Source organism: Belonocnema kinseyi, chromosome 9 (genome assembly GCF_010883055.1).
Source record: "Belonocnema kinseyi isolate 2016_QV_RU_SX_M_011 chromosome 9, B_treatae_v1, whole genome shotgun sequence".
NCBI classification, from domain to species: Eukaryota; Metazoa; Arthropoda; class Insecta; order Hymenoptera; family Cynipidae; genus Belonocnema; species Belonocnema kinseyi.
In genome coordinates this window covers 83,086,567-83,109,144 of record NC_046665.1, presented here as the reverse complement: position 1 = coordinate 83,109,144, position 22,578 = coordinate 83,086,567, and the positions used below count along the sequence as shown (strand labels likewise).

The window sequence follows — 22,578 nt, the reverse complement described above, 5'->3', positions numbered from 1 at the left end:
TTGTTATTTTATAATTCAAATAATAATTTAAAAAATTTTAAACATTAAAAAAATTCTTTTGCAAAAATATTTAGTTACTTTATTTTTAAGCAATAAGTAATATTGATTAAAAAACCATTTTTCAATTGTTTAAATTCAGGAATATTCCTCTTTGGATATCTTATAATTTGGCAATTTTCTGTGGGGAATTTTATTTTTCGGGATTTTTCATTTGTCCCGAATGTTTCAGGTTTGCAAAACATTATAGAGTGTTTTATTACTTTAGTTATGAAATTGGATTGAAAAGCTATACGTAAGCAAACAATAGTACTGAAAAATGCATAAGACAGGATATAGAAGATATTTTTAAGCTTACGCAAGATCTAGGTAAATTTATTCGAATCATAAAATTTTGTATGCATTAGAGTAGTAGTAATACACGAAATGTGCGATTATGTAATAGCTACTCAGCTTACTCATCATCGATCAAATTGCTGGACATGTTTTCAACTGAAGTATTTATATACTATTTTTTAAGGAATCGCTTGATCTAGTCTTGTAACTGCAAATATATAATACTGCGAGTTTCCGTATCATTTACTTCTAAAAAAACAATGTTAATATTCAGGTGTTGGATCTGGAATTTACGTAATCCATTATTCGTATTTTTTAACTATAAATTTAATTATTCCAGTTAAAGATTCATAATTTTAGTTGAAAATTTATCTCTTCGGTTAAAAATTCAACTTTTGTTGGTGGAGAATTATTTTTTATTTATGGTAACACATTTTTTTATTAGGTTGAAAATTTAATTACTTTGTTCAAAATTCAACAGTTGTGATTGAAAAAGTTGTTCCCCACGGTTGGCAATTCAACTATGTGGCTTTAAATAAAATTTTTGTTTTAAAAATTCATATTTATGGGGGAAAATTTAACTGGGTTGTAAAATGTTTGCCTTATTGGCTTGAAATTTCAACATATTTGTGGATTTTTTCTCTGCTGGCTGAAGAATCTTTCTTGGTTTGAAAATTCAACTCTTTTATTGAGAAATAATTTTTTTATAATTCAACCATGTTCGCTTAAATTATATTGTTTGTTAAAAATACAACTCTTTGGTTAGAAAACTGTTCTTTTTTAGATTAAAATTCAACTGTTTACGGAGCGTTTTTTCAATTGAGGAATTTATATAGCATATATTTTTTAGAAAGCGCTTTTTTAGCCCTGCAATTGCGAATATATAATTTTGTGAGTTTCCGTAACATTTACTTCTAACAAAACCATTTCAATATTCAGGTTTTAGATCCGCAATTTACATAATCAATTCTGCGCATTGTCTGGAAACGTGCAAAAAATAAAGATGCGGGAACTAATGCACATACAGTGTACCTGACCGGGAAATCAGGAAATGACCGGGACTTATATTCAGCAACTGGGATTTTCCATTCGATTGCAATATAAAGATTTACATTTTAAAATAAATATATAAAAACCGTAATTATGATTCTCGGAAAAGGGGAATTTTTAAGAGATATTTTTCATTCGAACATTGAACAAGGAACTTTCCAAAAGAATTACTATTTTGTCTTGGAAGGGAAAATTTTCGAGAAGAGTCACAACTGAAAAATTTTGAGTTGGCTCAGGGAATTTTTCAAAAGAAAAATTTTTTCTGAATTGGACGAGGAAATTTTGAGACGAATCATAATCATCATAATTCTCGAAAAGAATTACAGTATTGACTTTGAATGGAAATTTTACGAAAAGGATTATAATTCGGACTTAAAACATTGAATTTTGGAAATAAATTAAAATTTTGAGTTGAAATGGGGGGTTTTGACAAACAATTATAATTCTTATTTGAAAAGAACTATAATTATGACTTCCACGCGTATTAAAAAAAAAAAAGTATAATGAAGTCAAATTCTGAATTGGATCAGAGAATTTTATTTTAAAAAATACGATTCAAATCCGGAATAAGGAATTTTCTAAAAGAATTATAAGTCTGACTTGGAACAGATAATTTTCCAAAATAATTGAAATTTTCACTTGGAACGGAGAGCTTTCGAAAAGAATTATCATTCTGATATGGGACGGGGAATTTTTGAAAAAATGTATAATTTCGAGTTGATTTAGAGAATTTCCCAAAAGAATCACAATTTTTACTTGGAACGAGGAATTTTCAAAAAAGTTATTCAAATGTGGAACAGGAAATTGTTGAAAAGAATCATTATATAATTCTGACTTGAAACGAGAAATTTTCGAAAAGAATGCCATTTTTTATTTGTTTTCGCGTTTTTCCAAAAGAATGATAATTCTTACTTTAAAAAGGGAAATTTTTGAAAAGAATTGCAAATTTGACTTAGATTCGGATATTTTCGAAAAGAACTATAGTTCTAATGTGGAAATGAACATTTTTTAAAATAGCTTGAATTTTGAAATGGAAAAGGGAATTTTCGAGCAATATGATCATTTTAAGTGAGAACAGGAAATTTACCGAGGTAATTGTATGTGATTCTGAATTAGATCAAAGCATTATTAAGGAAAAATTATAATTCACATCTAGAATAAGGAATTTTCGAAAAGAATTATAATTCTAACATTTCGGAATTTTCCAAAAGAGTTATAATTCTGACTTCGAAGAGAAAACTTTCGAAAGGATTTGTGAAACTGTAAATTTTCAAAAGGAACTATAATTCTGACATGGAACAATGAATTTTCGAGAGAAATGATGATTTTTAATCATTTTCAAATAAAAAAATTCTTATCAAAAATTTGATAAATTAATCAAGATTATAATTCTGACTTGGAAGAGGAAATTTTCGAAAAGAAATACAATTTTGACCTGGAAAGAGTAATTTTCGAAAAGAGTGAAAATTTTACATTTGTTTCCGGAAATTTTCCAAAAGAGTTATAATCCTGTCTTGAAAAAGAAAATATTTTAAAAGAATTATAATTCAAAAGTGGAACTGTACATTTTCAAAAAGAACTATAATTCTGACATGGAACAGTGAATTTCCGAGAAAAATTATTATTTTAAGTTAGAAAAGGGAATTCATCGATAAATCGTATGTAATTCTGAATTGGATCAGGAAATTTTCGAAACCAATTGTAGTTTTGACATGGAATGGGGAATTTTGGAAATAAAGTTGTAATTGGAACAGGAAATTTTCGAAAAGAACTATAATTCAAATAAAGAATAAAAATGCTGATCCAGGACATGAAAATTTCAAAAAGAAATATAATTACTCAATATCTAATTTTGTTATGTCTAACATGGACAAAGTTTGAATGGAACATTCATGCAATCTGAACACAAACAGATCGATTCTTAGAATCTTTAGAATTGATTATGAACGGTTAATTCTATTTATTAGAGAATAACAACCTGCTCACGAAAAAAATCTAATAGTTGAACAACCGCTTTTATCAACTAATATAATCTTCTTGTCATTCAAAGAAACATAAAATTCTGGAATTATTTATTTGGTTTAGGTGGGAAAACCACACGAGGAGATGGACAAAATTGCCCGTCTACTTCCATACGTTTCACACAAAGACGAAATCTTGGAAATTGCAGAGGCTATCGATCCTAGCAAACTTCTTCCTGGTGAGTTGTTATTAATAGTTTCTTTTTTTGTTTGTAAAATTTGATTGACACATATCTCATTTATGTTCTTTCTTTAATAATCTCTTTAATGTGTTGTCAGTAATAGAGAATTCTTCTATTAGCATTCACAAAATGTTGTACCTTGTATTATGTCTTCAGGCAAAACATAATGACTAATAGTAATCCCGCAGAGTCGCTAATGCGTAAATCAACCCAAAAAATTTAATGCTTCAATTTTTTTGCAGATTATAGTGAAAATCTCAGCAGAAACAAATTCTAAAAATATGGAACAAATTACATGTTACGGATGAAGGCTTTTCGCTATACTGATTCAAAGTTTTGACATTTTTGTTTAATTAGACTGGGAATGTCATTAAAAAGCCGGGAATTTACTTTTGATCACAGTAAAATTCAAGATTATCTCAGTTTACTCTAATTAAATAATAATAATTTACTATTGATTACTTATGTTTTTTTTTAATTGAACTTGTTTGAAAATTTATGTGCTTTGTGCAAAAATCGCCTTTTTCTTTAGAAAATTAATCTTTATGGTAAAATTTCAATACCCACTATTAGTTAAAAATTGTTGTTTTTTTCATTCGGAATTAAAAAATTTGGATGAAAATTGGTCTTTTTTAATTGAAAATTCTACTATTTCGTTGAAAATCTACATATTTGGTTAAAAATCGATTTCTTAAAGAAAATGTTTCCTTTTTCTTTGCAAGTTAATCTTTTTGTTTAAAAATTATTTTCGGTTAAAAATTTAAGCATTACATAATTTTAATTAGAAATGCATTTCTTTTATTGAATTGTTAGCTATTTGATTGAAAACTTGTTTTTTTCTATGGACGAAAAGGAATTTTTTACCGAAAGTTGGTTTATTTTGTTGAAACTTATTTCATTTTTTAAACTGAAAATGTAACTTTTATTCTAGTTGAATAATACATAATTTTAGATCAAAAATTGTCTCCTGAAGATGCATCATTTTAGTTGAAAATTCGTCTTTCTGGTTTAAAATTCAAGTGTTCCAGTTAAAGATTTACAATTTTAGTTGAAAATTCATCAAATTTTTGGAAAATGTAACTATTTTTTTTTAGTTTTTTTTTAAATGAAAATACTGTTTTAACTGAATATTTAACTTGTTCCAATTGAATATTCCATAGTTTTACTTGAAAATTCTTCTTTTTGGTTTTTAATTAATTTTTTGAGCCTAAAATTTAATTATTTAAGTTTCGATTGACAATTTATCTTTTTAGTGGAAATTAATATTTTTTTGTTGAAAATTCAACTATTTCAGTTAAAGATTCATTGTTTTAGTTGAAAATTTATCTTTATCGTTTAAAATTCAACCATTACAGTGGGAAATTCATCATTTTAGTTGCAAATTCATCAGTCAAGTTGAAAATTTCACTATTTTCTTAGAAGTCCGTTTTTTGTTGTTCAGGATTAATTTTTTTAACCAAAAGTTTAACTATTCCATTTTTGGATGGAAATTGATTTTTTTTAGTGGAAAATTAAAATATTTGTTTTAAAACCAATTTATTTTGAAATTTTTTGCTCTGTTGTATTAAATTATATTTAGAATGAACGTTATGATTTAATCTAAATGTTTGGGTTTAGCGGCAAGTTATAAATATGTTACTTTTAATTGGCCGGGAAAATTGAAAAAAACTTGACTGGGGAATTTCGAATGGCTGTTACTCCCTGAAAATACATTACAAAAAATCTGCAAAAAATATATGAATTTCTTTCATTCTTTCTGTGCACAATGTTAAGATTTAGTGTCAGAAATAATCATTTGTAGTTAAGTTCATAACAAAAGAGTAGTTAGGTGTCATCTCCGAAACTAAAGAACGTTAGGAGATAATTCTTGAAGCAAATTGTTTATTTTTGGCTTCTCGAAATGGCGTATATATTGTCAGTGAGAAAAAAGTTCCGCTTATATGTTTAAAAAACTATTTTCTTCTGCGGAAAATACAAAGGGCTTTCCGATTATTGGCGAAACGGCACGCACAATAGGAGTGAGAATGACAGAAAGACATAGTTGTATAGTAGTACAGATAAGGTCTGCTGCTCTTTTGTTATTAACTTAATAATAAATGATTATTTCTGTCTCTAAATTTTACCATTGTACACAAAAAGGAAAAAAGAAATACATCTATTTTTTCCCCGTTTTTTAATGTATTTTCAAGGAATTATAGCCATTTACAGAGTTTCGTATTATAAAATGATCGTCAGATAGTGGTAATATTTAACATTTGAATTGTCCGGAAATAATTACTAACCTATTGAAAATTGAAAAACTTTGTATCGGTATAGAAAAAATCTTAATCTGGAGCATGTACTTCGTTCCATATTTTTTTATTTTTTCCTATTGAGATTTTCACTATGATCTGCAATATTTACAGTTCATGAAATATTTGACAAACAAGTAAATAATGTGGAATTGTTTTTAGATGTGCTAAACTCGGAACATGGAAATTCTGACGTTGTAGTATACGATGTGGTTTAAGACGTAGTTTAGGACTTTGCGTCTTAAAATATAAATTTTGTGTAAATATTTGTTTTTCGATTTTAAAAAGGACCTCTAATTTCACATCACAGTTCCTAGAAACTTTGTAAATCTAATCATTATTAAAATAGTTTTCTGCATAATTGTCTCATTACTTTTTATGCAATATATACAATTTTAAATATAATGTTTTCTCAAAGTTTTGTTTATCAAACGTGAAAATTGCACACACATTTGTTTCAATTCACAAAAAAATAAAAGTGTTTTTGTTATTGAAAAGAGTGATGTTTAGAGGTTCTAAAAGCTCCATGAAGTTTAACACGTATTTCCCATAATAAAAAGAAGTTTTTGAAATCTTCTCTCAGAACAGAGTTAGAAAGTCGCGGTTTTTTCCGAATTTTTAAACTTATTTTTAACTTTTCAGTTCGTGCAGAGCAAGAATCAATTATATTTACTAGAAATAATTGTTTGCAAAACGTATTATTTAAAATATTATGCAGTGTGAAAATGTTAGAAAGTTGCGGTTTTTTTTGCAGTTTTCAACTTTTTATTCACTTTTTACTTAGAGTGAGATAATAATTAATGCAAGTTAAGAAAAAAAATTGTTTAAACAATTTATTATTGTTTATAACTATCTTCTCCTAGGTAGTTGCTGGAAAGTTGTGTTTTTTTCTGCAATTTTGAGTTTTGCTTTAACTTTTTAAGCATGAACAAATTATAAATAAACAGTAAAATCATTTATAAAACAATCTCTTTCTTTTTTATAAATATATTTTTCTGAAATAAAACAGATATTCCAATTATTCTTCCACTTTTCTATATTTATCATATTAAATGTAAATTTTCTTTAAAGTAGTTACTGAGAATCTTTTTGTTTAAACTAGTACCATTTCTACCAAAATTAATAATAATATTTATCATTGGTTCTTAACTATAAAGTCAAAGAAAAGCTGAAATTTCCAGAAAAATCCGCAACTTCATAGTATTACTCTAAGAGGAGATAGTAATAAACAATAATATCGTATTTAAACAAGTATTTTTATTAACTTTTATTAATTATTGTCTTACTAATTAAAAATTGTACCAAAAGTTAGTAATTTTAGAAAAAACTGCAACTTTCTAGAATTACTATAGGAAAAGATAGTTATAAAAAATAAAAATATGTTTAAACAATTATTTTTGTTAAACCACATTAATTATTAATTCGCTAGAAGTTAGAAGTGGACAAAAAGTTCAATATTTAAGAAAAAATGCAATTTTCTAGCAATATTCATAAATAATATTATTAAAAATAATAATAAATTGTTAAAACAATTATGTCCGTTAAGTTGTGATAATTATTACCTCACTGAGTGAGAGGTGGACAACAAGTTGAAAATTTCGGAAAAACGCACCTTTCTGGAATTACTATAGGAGAAGATACTTATAAACATTAACAATCTGTTTTTGTTAAAATGCATTGATTACTGCCTCGCTCTGAGTGAAAAGTAGCAAAACGTTGAATATTTCAGAAAAAACGCAAATTTTGCTAGCATTGTTCAAAGAGTTTTTATTTATAATGATTACCCAAAAACTCGTAAAAACCCGATTTTTCACTTATGTGGATTTTTGGGACCCTACAAAACAGCCTATGGGGAATATATTTGCATATATTCGAAATAATATATAAAATACATTCGAAAAAAAATTTCAATACATTTTTTGACCATCCAAATGTTTAAGAATTGGATTTTTTATGCTCACAGGTTTCTAATTGTAAGAATTTTATTTGCGGAATTTGTGGGCGTTTATTTAATAATTAATAAACTATTTACATGAAATGTTTTACTAAGTCACGACGTAGGTTTTGTTCAAATGCATAAAAAAATTATTTTCTACAAATTTGAGCAAAATCGGATTATATACTAATCCGTGTCCCAAAGACCATAACGTTTCCTTATTGATTTAACATGGGGAAAAACACACACACGCAAAAAGTCACCAAAGTTATACAAGTTTAAAGAAAAAATACCAACATTTTTAATGTTGTGTATCTTCTAGGTTTTTTGAATTTTTCAGAAATTATTTTAGGCTTTTCTTTGAACGTATTAAAAAACGGATACTAGAATTTTCTGCAAAATTACTAACAATAGATGAAATTCGTAAGATGATTTGACACGGAATTGCTCCATTGTAAGATTTTAAGACCCTCTTTTGGGACCTTAGGGGAGATTTTTGGAAGCCCCGTAAGAGGGTCTTACTTAAATAGTTATGCATTCGAGCGACGCGATCCGGGAAATATTTCCTATACAGCGTCTTTTGTTATCGTTTGGTCAGCCTGATAATTTTCTTATTTTGTCTCATTTGAACGATCCTCTCGTCCTTCTCGTTCATAGAAAAGATATTTTAAACTAGAATCCCGCTTCAGAAAACATCGGGATGGAGCGGGACACTGGAGTAAAATGGGATTACTCTATTTGTACCTAAATGATATGGTTTTCAGAACTGTTTTTTTTTCGAATAGGTAGAACCGATTTGACAGTTAGCAAAGAAGAGAAAATGAAAAATATTAAATAGTACAAGTATATTTCGTGGTAAAATGAAGTCTATTTAACGAAAAGTAAAGTTGTGAAATGAAATACACATAATTTAAAAAAATGGTGGCTTTGTATTAAATTCTTGTTTGCAAAACTAATTGATATTTTTTCGTTGTCAAATAAAGTAAATCGTATACCATTTTCAAAACAAAAATTATGATTTATAACGATGAATGCCTAAAAAATTGTAAATAATATTACTCCACGCAAAATAACATGAAAAATTACTTTTTTGTTTGAAAAAGCACTACTTTTCAATGTATATATATTATTCTTGATTATTTAAACACACTTAATTATTTGCGAAATTGAAATATAAAGGTTCACAATATTTAAATAATAATTTATATTGCATTATTTCACAACAGATGATGTGTACTTTAATTTAAAAAATCTGTCACGTTCTTCCCTGGTCTAGATTCATACGCACATATAGACTAATAGTACAGTTAATAATTAAAGTAATAAGTTCTATTTCCGGAAATTATTTCACATATAGTAATAAAGGGTGCGTCCATTAACTGAAGGGTAGCAGTACATAAATAAGTAAACAACAAAATAGGAATTTAATTAGGGGAGCGAAAAGCATTCTGTGAAATCGAAATAATTATTTAGAGATTAAACAAATGTACAAACATGCTAAAGAGATATTAAGTATCTTAATGCGGGTTCCAAAAATTCACTGTTTACAAAGTTAGCTAATTCCGAGAAAATCGACAGCATTTTAGAATTAAACTTTCATGGATTTTCGAAATCAGCTTTGGGTAACGACTGAAAATAGAATTTTTCATTTTTTGCAAAAATAAAAATATACCGCTGAGAGATGGGAATGCTGAATTTGAATAAAAAGTATTTAACCTACAAGATTTATCCTGTTCTGAGAAAATCAAAATATTGAAAGATCGCGATATCACAGTATGGCATATATTTTTTGATGAAACCAAAATTGTTAAAAATGATTATGTTATTAAATTTAATTAAATTTTTTATTAAACTCTTGTTAAGTCTATTACATAAGTCTTACTTGTTTTATTTATTTTTTATTATGTAATATTTCATTTCCATGAAAATCCTTGCAATTCTTTGAAATTCTATTAATACCTTCGAAACTTTTACAAATCCCTTAAAAAATGTTTAATCATGTGAAAAATCTTTGAAATCCTTGAAATGTGATGGATATCGTACATAATTTCTTGAAACTCCTTTAAAAGGATAAGCCTCTGCTCAGAAACATATCCTCTTGTGACAAAAGGATGTTTCTTGGAGTATGTTGAATTTCATTTTAAACCTAAGGTTGAGAGAATTTTCATTTGTCTTAATAGGAATCCTTTTGTAGCAAAAAGTTTCCTTATGCCATTAAATTCACCTAATCTTGCAGCTAAATAATTTTATTTGTGTTAAAAATATATTCTCGTCGTTAAATAAAAACAGGCAATAGGACTATGCTTTCGTTTCAAGACAACTTTTTCCCTAAGTATCCCTAAAAATCCCTTAAAACCCTTTAAATCGTGTGAAAATCCTTGAAATCCTCACAAATTCCATAAAAAACCATTAATATCCTTTAAATTTTCTAAAAATCAGTAAAATACTTGACATTCCGTGAATTTCCAAATCTTTAAAATCCGTAGTAATCTATCTGAATATCTTGAAATCCCTCACAGTATATTACATTTTATTAACATTTTTTAAAAGCCATTCAAGTTCCTCTTAAAATCCTTCATAATATTCGGAAACATCTACAATATTGATAAATGGTTGAATTTAAAACGGCTTAAAATTTTTCTATTACAAAAATCAAAGTTGTTTCATTTCAAACCTCTATAATTTTCAAATGAAACCCTGAAAGATCAAATAATTTTAAATACAAAAATTGGTTTGATTTTTAAATTTCTAAATAGAAAATACCATGTTCTGGTTGTACTTGGCCTCAAAGAAAAGCTTAGGTTTCTTCGCTTAAGACAAAGTTGCAAGAAAAATATTGAACATCTACTAAAAACTGTGCTTAAATTTGCCAAACTTTGAAAAGCTGATTATTGGTAATTTTTTAATTGTTAAAATTTTCAACTTATTAAATTTGTGTTCAATCGAAAATATGTATTAAGCGGATTAATGTAATCTTGCAATTCTTGTTTGGATTTTCGTCTAGTCAAACAGTAATTGTTATAATATCTCTAACATAATACCAATCGTTATTCAATTTTAAGCTAAAGAATCTTCTATGTGGACAGACAATCGTACTTTGAGTTAATTTAAAAAATATTTAATTTGTAAAGATTCAACGAAAAAATATTGTATCTTTCAAGTTTAAAAAAATCATAAATAGTGTAGTTAGAAATTAGACAAATTTAAAAAAAGTGTAATTAATTTGAATAACTAATGCTGTAACTTAAAAAAAATAATAAGATAATAAGAACTATTGCTGGTTAAACTTTCATTCTTTTTGGTTAAAAACTTGACTATTTGGTTGAAAATTTGGTTATTTTGTTAAAAATTCATCTTTTTGATTGAAAATTTAACTTCTCTCATTTGAAAATAATCCTAGTTGACAAGTTTAACTGTTCAGAAAGAAATTTTTTTAATCCAAATTCTGAATCCTTCAAGCTGAATAACTATTGTTGAAAAGTGTTTTTAATTTTAAATTTATTTTTATTGTGCAAAGAATATTTAAAAACCAATGAGAATTGTGTATTATTTATTTGAATAAAGGATAGTTTAGGGTCCTAAACAAATAAAGTTTCTATTTAAGTCATTCGGTTTCTGATACTTCTTTTTCTTTGTTATCATTAAAATTGGTATGCTACTTTTTGTGGATTTTTTCGAAGTTTTATGCGACATTCTGTGTCATTTGATTCGACTTTTTTTAAGCAGTCTATTCAGTGAGAAACTTTATGGTCTTTCAGGCACGGGTTATTTATTAGCCAATTTTGCAGAAACAAGGGTTACCTCAGGATGTTAATTACTCCTGCAATCTGATGTGCACACTCTCCCTCTGTAATCTTATGCAATCTCATGGAATCCTTTGCAATCCCATGCAATATTTTACAATTTTCTATCATCAATTTCTTACCATTTTTTCGCGATTCTATAGAAAAATCATCATAAAAAAATTATAAGAAAATCAGTATATAAATAGTGTTAAAATATTGAAAGTGTTGAGGAGAAAAATAGGAAAAGTGCGAACGAATAATTTATTTATTTATTAAACGTAAGATTTTGAAAGATTTCAAGGAATTTCAGTGAATTTTCATGAATTTTAAGCGATTTCATTAGATTTCATACAAATTTCACGCAATTTTAAATATTTTCAAAGATACCAGGAGTTTTAAGGAGTTCCAAACGATTTAATTTAATTTGAATTTTAGAGAACTTCCATGGATTTTAAGCAATTTTGTCAGATTTCACAAAAAAATGTCGCGACTTTAAAGATTTCCAAACTTATCAGGTGGTTTTATGGGATTCCAAGAAATTTAAACAAATTTCGAGGGTTTTCCACGGTGTTTAAGACATTTAAGAGGATTTTATGGTTCAAAAGAAATTTCTAGGATTTTAAAATATTTTAAGGGATTCTTATGTATTTCAAGGAATTTCATAAGTTTCGAAGATTTTATGAAATCTCCAATAATTTCAAGGAAGTTCAAAGGTTTCTAGGGATCTAAATGATTTTTTTAGATAAAGTGATTAATAAGTTTAATTTAAATTATGTTCAAGGGATTTTAAGGGTTTCCTAGCGATTTTAATGTACTTGAAGGAATTTCACAAAGATTCAAGAATTTCAAGGAATTTCAATTATTTCTAGGGATTTAAAAATGGATTTTTCTAAGAATACCTTAATATGAATAAGTTTAATTTCAATTATATTTGAGGGCTTTTAAATGAGTTAAAAAGACTTCAAGGAATTGTAAGGGATTCTAAAGGAAATCGTAAAATTTTTCTTACAAACAATTATAAATCATTTGAAAGCCCTCGAATGTAGGCTTTCAAATGATTTATAATTGTTTGTAAGAAAAATTTTACGATTTCGAAGGATTTTAGGGATCTTAAAGGATTTCAAGGCATACAAAATGTCAAGGGATTTAAAAGAATTTTGTAGAATTTTTAAAGATTTTAAGGGATTTCTAGTAAATTTTGGAAAATAAATTGCATTTTAATTTCAAGGGATTTTTAGGTATTTGAAGGAACTTAACAATATTTAAAAGATTTTAAACGTTTTTTCTAGAGGCCTTTAATAAATAAGTTTAGTTTGAGTTATATTCAAGGGATTTTAAATGATTTACACTTTAAGATATAAATGCAAGAAATAAATTAAATTTTATTTCAAAGGATTTCTGCGGCTTTCAACAATTAAAGGGGAGAAGTTAGTCATATGGATTTCAATTCAATTTTAAGAGATTTTGCAGATATCAAGGGAGTACGCAGATTTTTGCTGTGTAAAGTTGATTTATTTAGGCAGAATCGCTTTTTTTGTACTTTCATTCAGGATTATAAGTGGTGTAGAGTAAATCGTTCCTTTTTAGTTTATCTGCGTTCTACAATAAAATAATAAATGCTTCAATATTTTTGTGTTATTTATTCTAATGCTGATTGTCCTATAATTTTTCTCTATGTAATGATTTTCTTTAATGAATTTCCTATAATCCGTGACATTATTTGCAAACTCATGCTATACTTTCGAATCCCCATGCAATTTTGCAATCTAGTGTACACCAAAAATCTGCGAGGATAATTAATCCCTCGGGTCACCATAATATGGAAGTGTTCAAATCATAAGATTTTATGTCGGAACATACATATTGGAAGGTAGTAAGTCGGAGCGTGTAAATTTTATTGCAAAATTATATAAAATTGTGGGAACTGATATAGGAGGTATGAAAAACGTGGTTAAGTCTCCGCTATTTTTTTTTTTTACTAAATAGTTCGCGGTGGACGAGCCGGCACACAAAGATGCGTTAATCCATGTATGCGTTGGGCCGACCGAATTATACGTCCTGAGAACAAGTGGGCATACCAAGGTTTGTACTATATCAGGGAATAGTGTGTATTTTGCACTTGAAAAATTAGTTCAGCACTGCCCCATGTATTTATTTATTGATCATTCAGTCAAGAAATTAGGACTGGTGCATTCTTGAAATCACAGTGTGTACGTGTCATCGTCATGTGCAAATTCGACGGTTACACTTCAGAGAGCTCCAGTTCTGCTTCAGTCCGTTATACAGCTTCAAATCGCGTTCTTTTTATATACAGCTCTAACTATTTTTTTTAGATTTTGAGTGTTTATGATATCATGAATAAATACATCATTTTGCGCAGTCTTTTGAAACATAATAGATACCGTTTTTATTATTTTATATATTATTTCTGAATTTAAAAAATCGTCTAAAACATTTTCAAGGAATCGGTATTATCATCAGAGAAGCTATGAATTTAAAAAAATTGCATTAAGTTTGTTGATTAAAATTTTTCTGAAAAAATACCTCATTCGCTCCGCTCCGAATCAAACCACAGAACTTCTGATTGCCATTCGGGTAATCGGCAATCTCAAGTTCTGTGGTTCGGTTCCCAGCCGAGCGAAGGAGACCTTTTCTTAGAAAAAATTTAATTCAAAAGTTTTAAAATTTTAATCAGCTCTCCTAAAAATTTTCTAAACGTGACTTAGAGCTGTATACAGGGAGAAAAAACCCTGAAGTGGTATAAAGACAGAAACAGAACTGGAGCACTCTGCTGGGGAGCCGTTGAATTAAAGTTTTTCGTACTGAATTTGAATCAGGCATTTATTTTTTGCCATTACGTCAGGATTTTATGATTTTTGGGTGACGAACTTTGTTGAAAAATTGCAACAGTTTTTTCTTTTTTTTTTCTATAATATGTATTATGTATTGACAAAAAGTGGTGTGCTTTGTATCAAGGTATGTACTCACCTGGAAAACCGGGAAATTTCAGGGAATTTTGTTGTTCAGGGAAAATTGAGGAAGTTTTTTTAGCGTGCTTAAATTTTTTAAGAAAGTGTAATATTAACTTAAATAATGATGTTTTTTTCGCTTGTGAAAAAAAATTTTTAGTACTAGATTTATACTTATTTCAATCATTTTTTTATCATACTGACTAATCTCTGGAAAACATTAATAGTTTGAATATTCAGCAATTTGATTAAATCTTTTTCTTTCTTGACTGAAGTTTTTTTGTTGATCTATTTTGGTAGACACATAATCTGTAAAAAAAACTCATATTTTTAGCATTTAGTTTCATTTATTTGGTTGAAAGTTAATTCTGTTCTCAAAAATTTACATTTTCGAATCAAAAAATTCAACTATTTAGATGAAAATAAGCTTTTTTGTTGAAAATTCATATTTTTTATTTTTTTTAATTTATCTTTTTATGTTAAGGATTTAATTCTTTTCAAAAATTCAACAATTTAGTAGAATTTATTTTCTTGTTAGTTAAATTGTAAAATAATACGTAAAAAATTCGTCTTTTCAGCCTGAAATGTCAACTATTTGGTTAACAATTCAACTGTTTGTTTAAAAATTAGTTTCTTGGTTGAAAATAATCTTTTTCTTGAAAATTCAGCTGTTCTATTTTCGGAAATTAATCTGTTTATGCTAAGGATTCGACTACTTTTTCCAAAATTCAACAATTGAGTTGATATTATTTTTTGACTAAAAAATCTTTGTTAATTGAAAATTCACTTTTTAAATGAAAATAAATATTTTTGGGTCAAACTGTCAACTATATTCTGTAGAAAATGCGTCTTTTTAGTCTGAAATTTCAACTATATGATTAAAAATTCAACTGTTCGTTTAAAACTAATTTTGTTGTTCCAAATTCATATTCGAATTTTTCAGCATTTAATCTGTTTGGCTTGTGGATGCAATTATTCTGCTGCAAATTCAACCATTTTGTTCAAAATTTACTCTTTTTTTTTGTTGAAAATTAAACTATTTTTTCAAAAATTAATATTTTCGGGTTAAAACGTAACTATTCTGCAGCAAATTCATGTTTTTAGCTTGAAACTTTAACTGCTTGTTTAAAAATTTACTTGCTATCTGAAAATAGATTTTGTTTTGTTGTTGACATTTGGTGTTTTTTTATAGAAATTAAACTGTTTAAGTTCAAGATGCAGCTATTTAGTTGAAAATATGAATTGTCAACAAAAAAGTTAATTTTTAACCAAACAGTTGAATTTGCACTCGAAAATGTGATTTTTCAATAAAAAAGTTAATTTTCAATCAAATAGTTGAGCTTTGAACAAAATATTTGAATCTTTCTTGATTAAAAATTTAATTCTTTTGGTAAAAATTTGTCTTTTTGCTAACTAATTAACTGTATTGATTGAACATTTATACTTCTTGTTAAAAGTTGGACTACTTTATTTAAAATTATTTTTTTGGGGGGTTGAAGGTTCATCATTTTAGTTGAAAATGTGAATGTAGAGGATTCAACTACTTGTTTAATGATTCAGCTATTTTGTTGAAGATGTAATATTTTAGATTAAAATATTAGGAATTTAAAATGTTTAAAATTTAATTTAATATTGTACCCGCATTTATATTCCTTCAAAGAATTTATTCCCCTATTTTCATGGAAAATCCTATTATTTCCGACTGTTTACTAAACTTAGTTGATTATAATTTAACTAATTATAGGTGGATAATTAAAAGGATTTTTAAGTATGTGGTATGCTTTAAAGGCGCGGAGCGTAAGAATTACTTAAACAAGGTCGATACCTGATAATCAAATGGCTTCATTAAAAAAAAACCTTGAAAAATCTAGATACCGGAAAAATCTTGGAATTAGCAGGGAATTTTTTTCAGTATTTGAGTAGACACCCTGTTGATTGATTTTCGAGGGTCACTCCAGGCGAAAGGCATTGTATTTTAATTGTAATTTAAACAAAAAATTCTAACCCAAAAAATATAAAATTTTGTTCTGATGATGAAAGCTGCGAAAAGTTTCCAGATACATGTAATCATAATTTACCATTATGCACGTTTGTTTTACAGGTTGAAGATTGTATTATTTTAATTATTCTATTGTATAAGCATTGATTTTCTCTATTTGCAAGAAAATCTTAACACACACAGCAGTTGCACATTATACATACGCGTACAAAATTATATGCGTAGGGAAACCTTCCTACAGTGGATAATGCAACCTAGAGTGGATAATTAATCATTGATTAAGAACACAAATAAAAGAAGAAGAATAAATTCTAATTGTAATTGATGAGAAAGTATATTGTCTTAACTGTTGAATAAATAATATAAAATATTTTACATATATTAGTAGTTTTAATTAATGTTTATCCACTGTACGTTAACACTAATTTATAGATGTGTCATGAAAAGTTTAGACATTTCATGAAGAGCTAACCAATTGTGTAATAATCGCATGTTAAACTATCTGTTTAGAATTTCTAGAAAATCAATGATTCCCTATTTAAATACAATATAGGAAATTCTTTATTGGGGGGAGAGGGTACGTAAACCTGAAATTTGTTTTATTATTTTAAAAAAAATAGGGTGGGTATTAACACCCTTAGTATTGAGCTTTTATTATAAAGTTGAGCTTAAAAAGGGAAATTCGTTCCTATAACTTTTTTTTTTTTAATCAGGAAACTTTCAGGACATGTTACTTACTTTACTGAGAACAGTTTCTACTATTGAAAATTCAACAAAACATGAAAATATCGATCAATTCGTGAGGAAAGTCTGTGGTACCTTATTTTTCATATTGACTTGAAAAGAAAAAACATTTTTGTCTTAACTTATTCGAAATGTCAAAAAATACGCTTTTTAAGAATTTGGAAAGGTTTCAAGAGAATTTTTTCAAGACTTTTTGTTGATAAAATAATTCTAAGAGATCATTTAAAAAGATTTCAAAAATCATCCAAAAAGAATTTGAAAAATTATGAGGCAATTTGTTTAGTGTTGAAAGATGTTAAAAAATATTTCGGAAAATTTCGAATCATTTTAAAAGATAATTAGAAGTTTCGAAAAAAATTCAAAAATATTTTCAACTTTGGAAATATTTCAAAAAATTTTAATCTCTTTTTGGGTTTTTCAAGATTTAAAAGAGATTATTTGAGAAGATTTTTAAACATTTCAAAATATTTCGAAAATTTTTAAAAGAGAATCTAGAAGGTTTTAAAGCAATTTCTTTAATATTTAAACATTTTTGAAATTTTAAGAATAATTTGATTCAGCTTAGTAAATATTTAGGAATTTTAGAAGTTCTGAAGAGAATAAAGATATTTAATTTTTTTTTTAATTTCCGAAAATTTATCAAATATTCTTCTAAATTTCTTTCAAACTTCAGCAAGTCCTAAATATCTTTTAAAATAATTCGAATTTTCCCTACAATTTTGTAAAATTCTGTGAAATAAATTTGCTTACCAATTTTCGAAATACTTTTTCGACATATCTAAAATCTTAAAAATATTTTTGATTTTTCTCATGAATCTTAGGAAAAATATATTTATATAACCTCAAAAACTGATAAACTTTAAAGTTATAAAGTTATTAGAATTGTTTATTTTATATTAACAATTATTTTCCCCTCAAATTATAATTTGGTTGAAATTTTTTTCTTTCTTGATTGAAAAATCTGTTTTTGTTAATAATTCAATTATTTGATTGAAAATTAAATTTTTTTGTTGAAAATGTATATTTTCGGGTTAATTGAAATGTTGTTGGTTGAATTATCAGTTATTATATTTTCATTTAATTCATGAGATATTTAGGAATTTTAGAATTTAAAAAAATTAAAAATATTTTTTTAATTTGAAATATTTCCTAATCATTTTTTTATTAAAAATGTTTTTTTCTCCTTAATTTGGAAGATTCGCCTTTTTAGTTAAATTCAACTTTTTTTAAATTTAAAATTAAAATAATTTTGGTTGAAGTATCAACTATCACATTTCTCGTTGAGAATTCATATTTTTTGGTCGAAAATTCAACTATTTGTTTGAAAATGAACTTTTTTGTCGAAATTTTGATTTGGTATATTTGAATTAATCCAAAATCTGTTTTCATTTTCTCAAGAATCTCTGGAAAATTATGTTTATATAAACTTAAAAACTAAATAGTTATGCAAAATTTATATTTTGTATTAAAATTGATTTTCCCTTCTTAACCGAAAAACTAAACGTATGGGTGGCGCACGGTTGATGGACCTATTAAATATAAAAAAATAAGGTACCACAGAGTTTTTTTAAACAAAATTGTATGGATTTTTATAAGAAAGATTTTTAAATTGTTGGAAACGAATTTCTTAACTTTTTTCCCAGAATTGAGACATTGTTTTCTGTAAGGAAAGTAATATTTCCTGTAAGTTTCATAGTAAAAAAATGATAAAGAATTTTAAAAGAATAAATAAAGATAAAGAATGTCCTGCATTACACAAGATGGAATAGTTAAAATTGTATAAATTTAAAATATCTTTCTTCTAAATATTCTTTTAAAATTCTGGCAAAAATAGGGGATAATTTTCTTACGAAAAGAAAAAACAAGGATTTCATAGTTACCTTTGGATAGTAATACATTCAAGTTTCACTATCTGCCCATAACTATTCTAGTCATATAATGTTAATGGAATGAAAATTTAATTTACATAACAGAGCTGATTAGAAAATGAAGTATTATTTATGCAGACCTCGCACTCCTCTATTTGCTACTATTTTTTGCACGATGCTACTATTTGGCTACTTTTTCCAGCTAGTGGTACTAAAAAATATATTTTTCGGTCTAGCATTACAAAAACTACCTTTTAGGACAAAACTGAGTAAATAATCGAGAATAATTATTGAAAAAAAATATTCGTTCGCTTAACTTTTATCACTAGATCAGACTTCAATGATAGCATTGTGTCCATTTAAAAACTAAATTATTTTTTCTAGAAGTTTTACCTTTAAAATTTCAACATTCAAACAAAATGATGATCATCTATTTTTTTTGGTACTTTTAGTTAAATGTTTATTAAAATTTGTTTAGTTAAACTAATAATAAAACTTTCTTTAGACATTATTATATTGAAACAAGTCAAATACAAAATAATGCCAATGAATCATTTCCTGTTAGTCGTGCGGCCGAAAGGTGGCCGATAAAACAATTTCTTTTTCAAAGGAAATGAAACGACACGCATTTTTCCGGGTTGATAACAAACAACTTTGTTCGAAGTTATGAGTACTTTAACTTATTTTTATCTTTTTTTTTCAGCACAAAATCTTTTTGAAGTTGCTGACACACGATAAAATTTCATGAAGTTAAAATAAAAAATATGTATATTCAGCATAGGGGAAATCTACCTACAGTGGTGAATCATGAGTTAAGAGGCAAATAAAATAAATTATTTTACATGCATTAGTATTTTTAATTAATTAATATCCACTGTAGGTTTCATTGTCAACTATAGTTTAATCGCTTTGAATTTAAATAACTCAAATTTAAAAGTCCTGAATCTTTAATTATTTAATTTTGAACACTTTTAATCATAAAGAATACAATTACAATTCCTCTGAATTTTAAATGACCCAATTTTACAAATTTTAATCTTAAAATATTCCATCTGTAACGTTTTGACATTGTCATATTTTTGAAAATTTAATATGAAATCATGCTAGTTTCGTGATTCTTCAAATCAAATTAAAATTCTTTAATTTTCAGCACTTTTCGACTTAGAAAGTATAAAATTCAACTCCTTTTACTCAATAAATTGTCCAAATCGTTCAATTTTTTTTTAAATTTCAGACGCTTGAAATTCTAAACTATTAATTATTGTTTCAAACATATTTAAAACCTTATATTAAAAAATTGGTTTAAACATTTAACGACCAAGCCTTGATCTCGTTAAATAAAAATTCTGGAAAAATTTAGGAACAGTGTATGGTCGTTTTCTGATCGATTTTTGCAAAAAAATATTATTTTAATTTTTACCATTTTTTCGGTTTCTATTGACTATACGATAACTCAGAACCACCTTACGAGATGCGGAATTGTCAACTTTGATCTAATGCACGTATTTATTTTGGGGAATTCTAAGCTTGTTACCTTGAAATGAGGAAAATCGAAAATCATGAATGTTGTTCAGCTGCAACAATGGCTGTTAAAGGGTTAATAATAGATTGTTAAATTTGCATATTTTCACGTTATTGAATAGATTTACTGCTAGTGTTCAATAAAACGCATCTCCGTATTTTCCTTTATTAGACATAAAAATTTCCTTGTCCTTCTTATTATATGATTTAAAGTCAATAAATTTGTTACAAAAACTTTTGCTGATATTTATTGACTTTCGCAATTGATAATATATATGAAAAAGCTGTGGATTTCGCAAAGAAAGTTAATTTTATATAAATCGGGAGAAATCAAGAATTTTGATCGGGAGAACCGGGAGACAAAATTTAAAAAATAGTGGCCACCCTGAATGCGTATTATGCAATATTGGCGCAAATTTAAAAAAAAACTCTGATAATTCTAAAGCAATCTTTAACTGAAAATCAAACATAAACTTTTTCGAAAAAAATGTATGTTTGCTGCATTCTACGTGAAAAATAGACTTATAAGAATAATAGGACATAAATTTTCCAGAAAAAGTAAAAAATTATCAATGTCCTATATTTCATATTTTGCGAAATATACACTCAAAAAGCCTTGTTTTTTCCACCTACATTGTATAATGCGCATTTTATCATTGCACACGGAAACTAATATTAAATTGTTTTTAGGTAAATAACAAAAATCCTTCTAGAAGTCATTATCTTGAACTGTTCAAGATAAAACATTTTTTTTTTATTTTACATTGAATTTTGTTAATTCCTTTTCTGATTATTTAAACAGGTGATTGATCACTAGAAAATCTAGAAGAATAGTGTAACTGTCGATTATTACACTATCTTATATAAAAATATAATACAGGGTGTCTACTCAAATCCTGAAAAAAGATTCTCTGATCATTCCAGGTTCATCGAGGTATCTCAGGTTTTTTCCAGGTGTAATTTTTCATAGAATGGAGCCATTCAAACCATTCGCATTTTTTAAACAATCGACTCTGAATATGTTTACTGCTTTGCGAGTTTATTTAGAATATTTTTTAGTTTCTAAGGACTCAATTATTATGTTTGATTTAGAAAGCTTTGGCAAATTGTATTAAAAGATATTCTTAAATATATATTCACCATCGATGTTATTTTCTTATACTTAAATTCTTAAACTCTCAAAAAAGGATATTGCACTTTTAACAAAATAGATGAATTTGTAACCAAACAGTTGAATTTTCAAACAAAAAGATTAATTTTTAAATAAGAAGATTAATTTTCTACCAAAAAGATGCTTTTTTATCAAAGTAACTTTTTAACGAAATAGTTGAATTGTCAAATAAAAAAGACAATATTTCATGTAAATGGTTAAATTTTGAACTAAAAAAAAAAAAACAATTTTCAACTAAAAATGGAATAGTTAAGTTTTCATTCAACAAAATTACTTTTTCATTAAAAAAACAAGTTTTCAAACCAATTTCATGAATCTTCAATAAAAACAGATGATTAATCAAACAAAAATATGAATTTTCAACAAAATAGCTTATTTTTTAACCAAAGAGATAAATTATTATTAATGCAAATAATAAATTTTCAAACTAAAATATTATTTTTTTACCAGAAGAGACGATTTTTGGACAACATACATAAATCCTCAACCATATAGTTTCATTTTCAACCAGCTAGTTGAATTTTGAACTAAAAAAATTAGTCTACTAAGAAAAATGGAATGGTTAAATTTTAAAGTAAAAAATTAATTTTCAACAACAATTTTTAAATATAAATAATATATTAAATGTGAATATTAAAGTCGAATATTAAACTTATATTAAAAAAAAGATTAATTTTCAAACTGAATGATGCACTTGCAAACAGGAAG

At 26.4% G+C, this 22,578-nt stretch overlaps 1 protein-coding gene across 3 annotated transcripts in view; it reads left to right on the top strand.

Annotated features, from left to right (window-relative positions):
• Positions 1–22,578, top strand: part of LOC117179376 (carbonic anhydrase 2) — an 86,661-nt gene that overhangs the window by 57,845 nt on the left and 6,238 nt on the right. For 2 of the 3 annotated variants that reach the window (XM_033371096.1, XM_033371098.1), the window contains 2 exons: positions 3,469–3,583; positions 13,585–13,680. In XM_033371096.1, coding sequence (XP_033226987.1) covers positions 3,469–3,583; positions 13,585–13,680 — 211 coding nt within the window. The remainder of the gene's footprint in view (positions 1–3,468; positions 3,584–13,584; positions 13,681–22,578) is intronic. The other variant, XM_033371097.1, reaches the window with a different exon arrangement.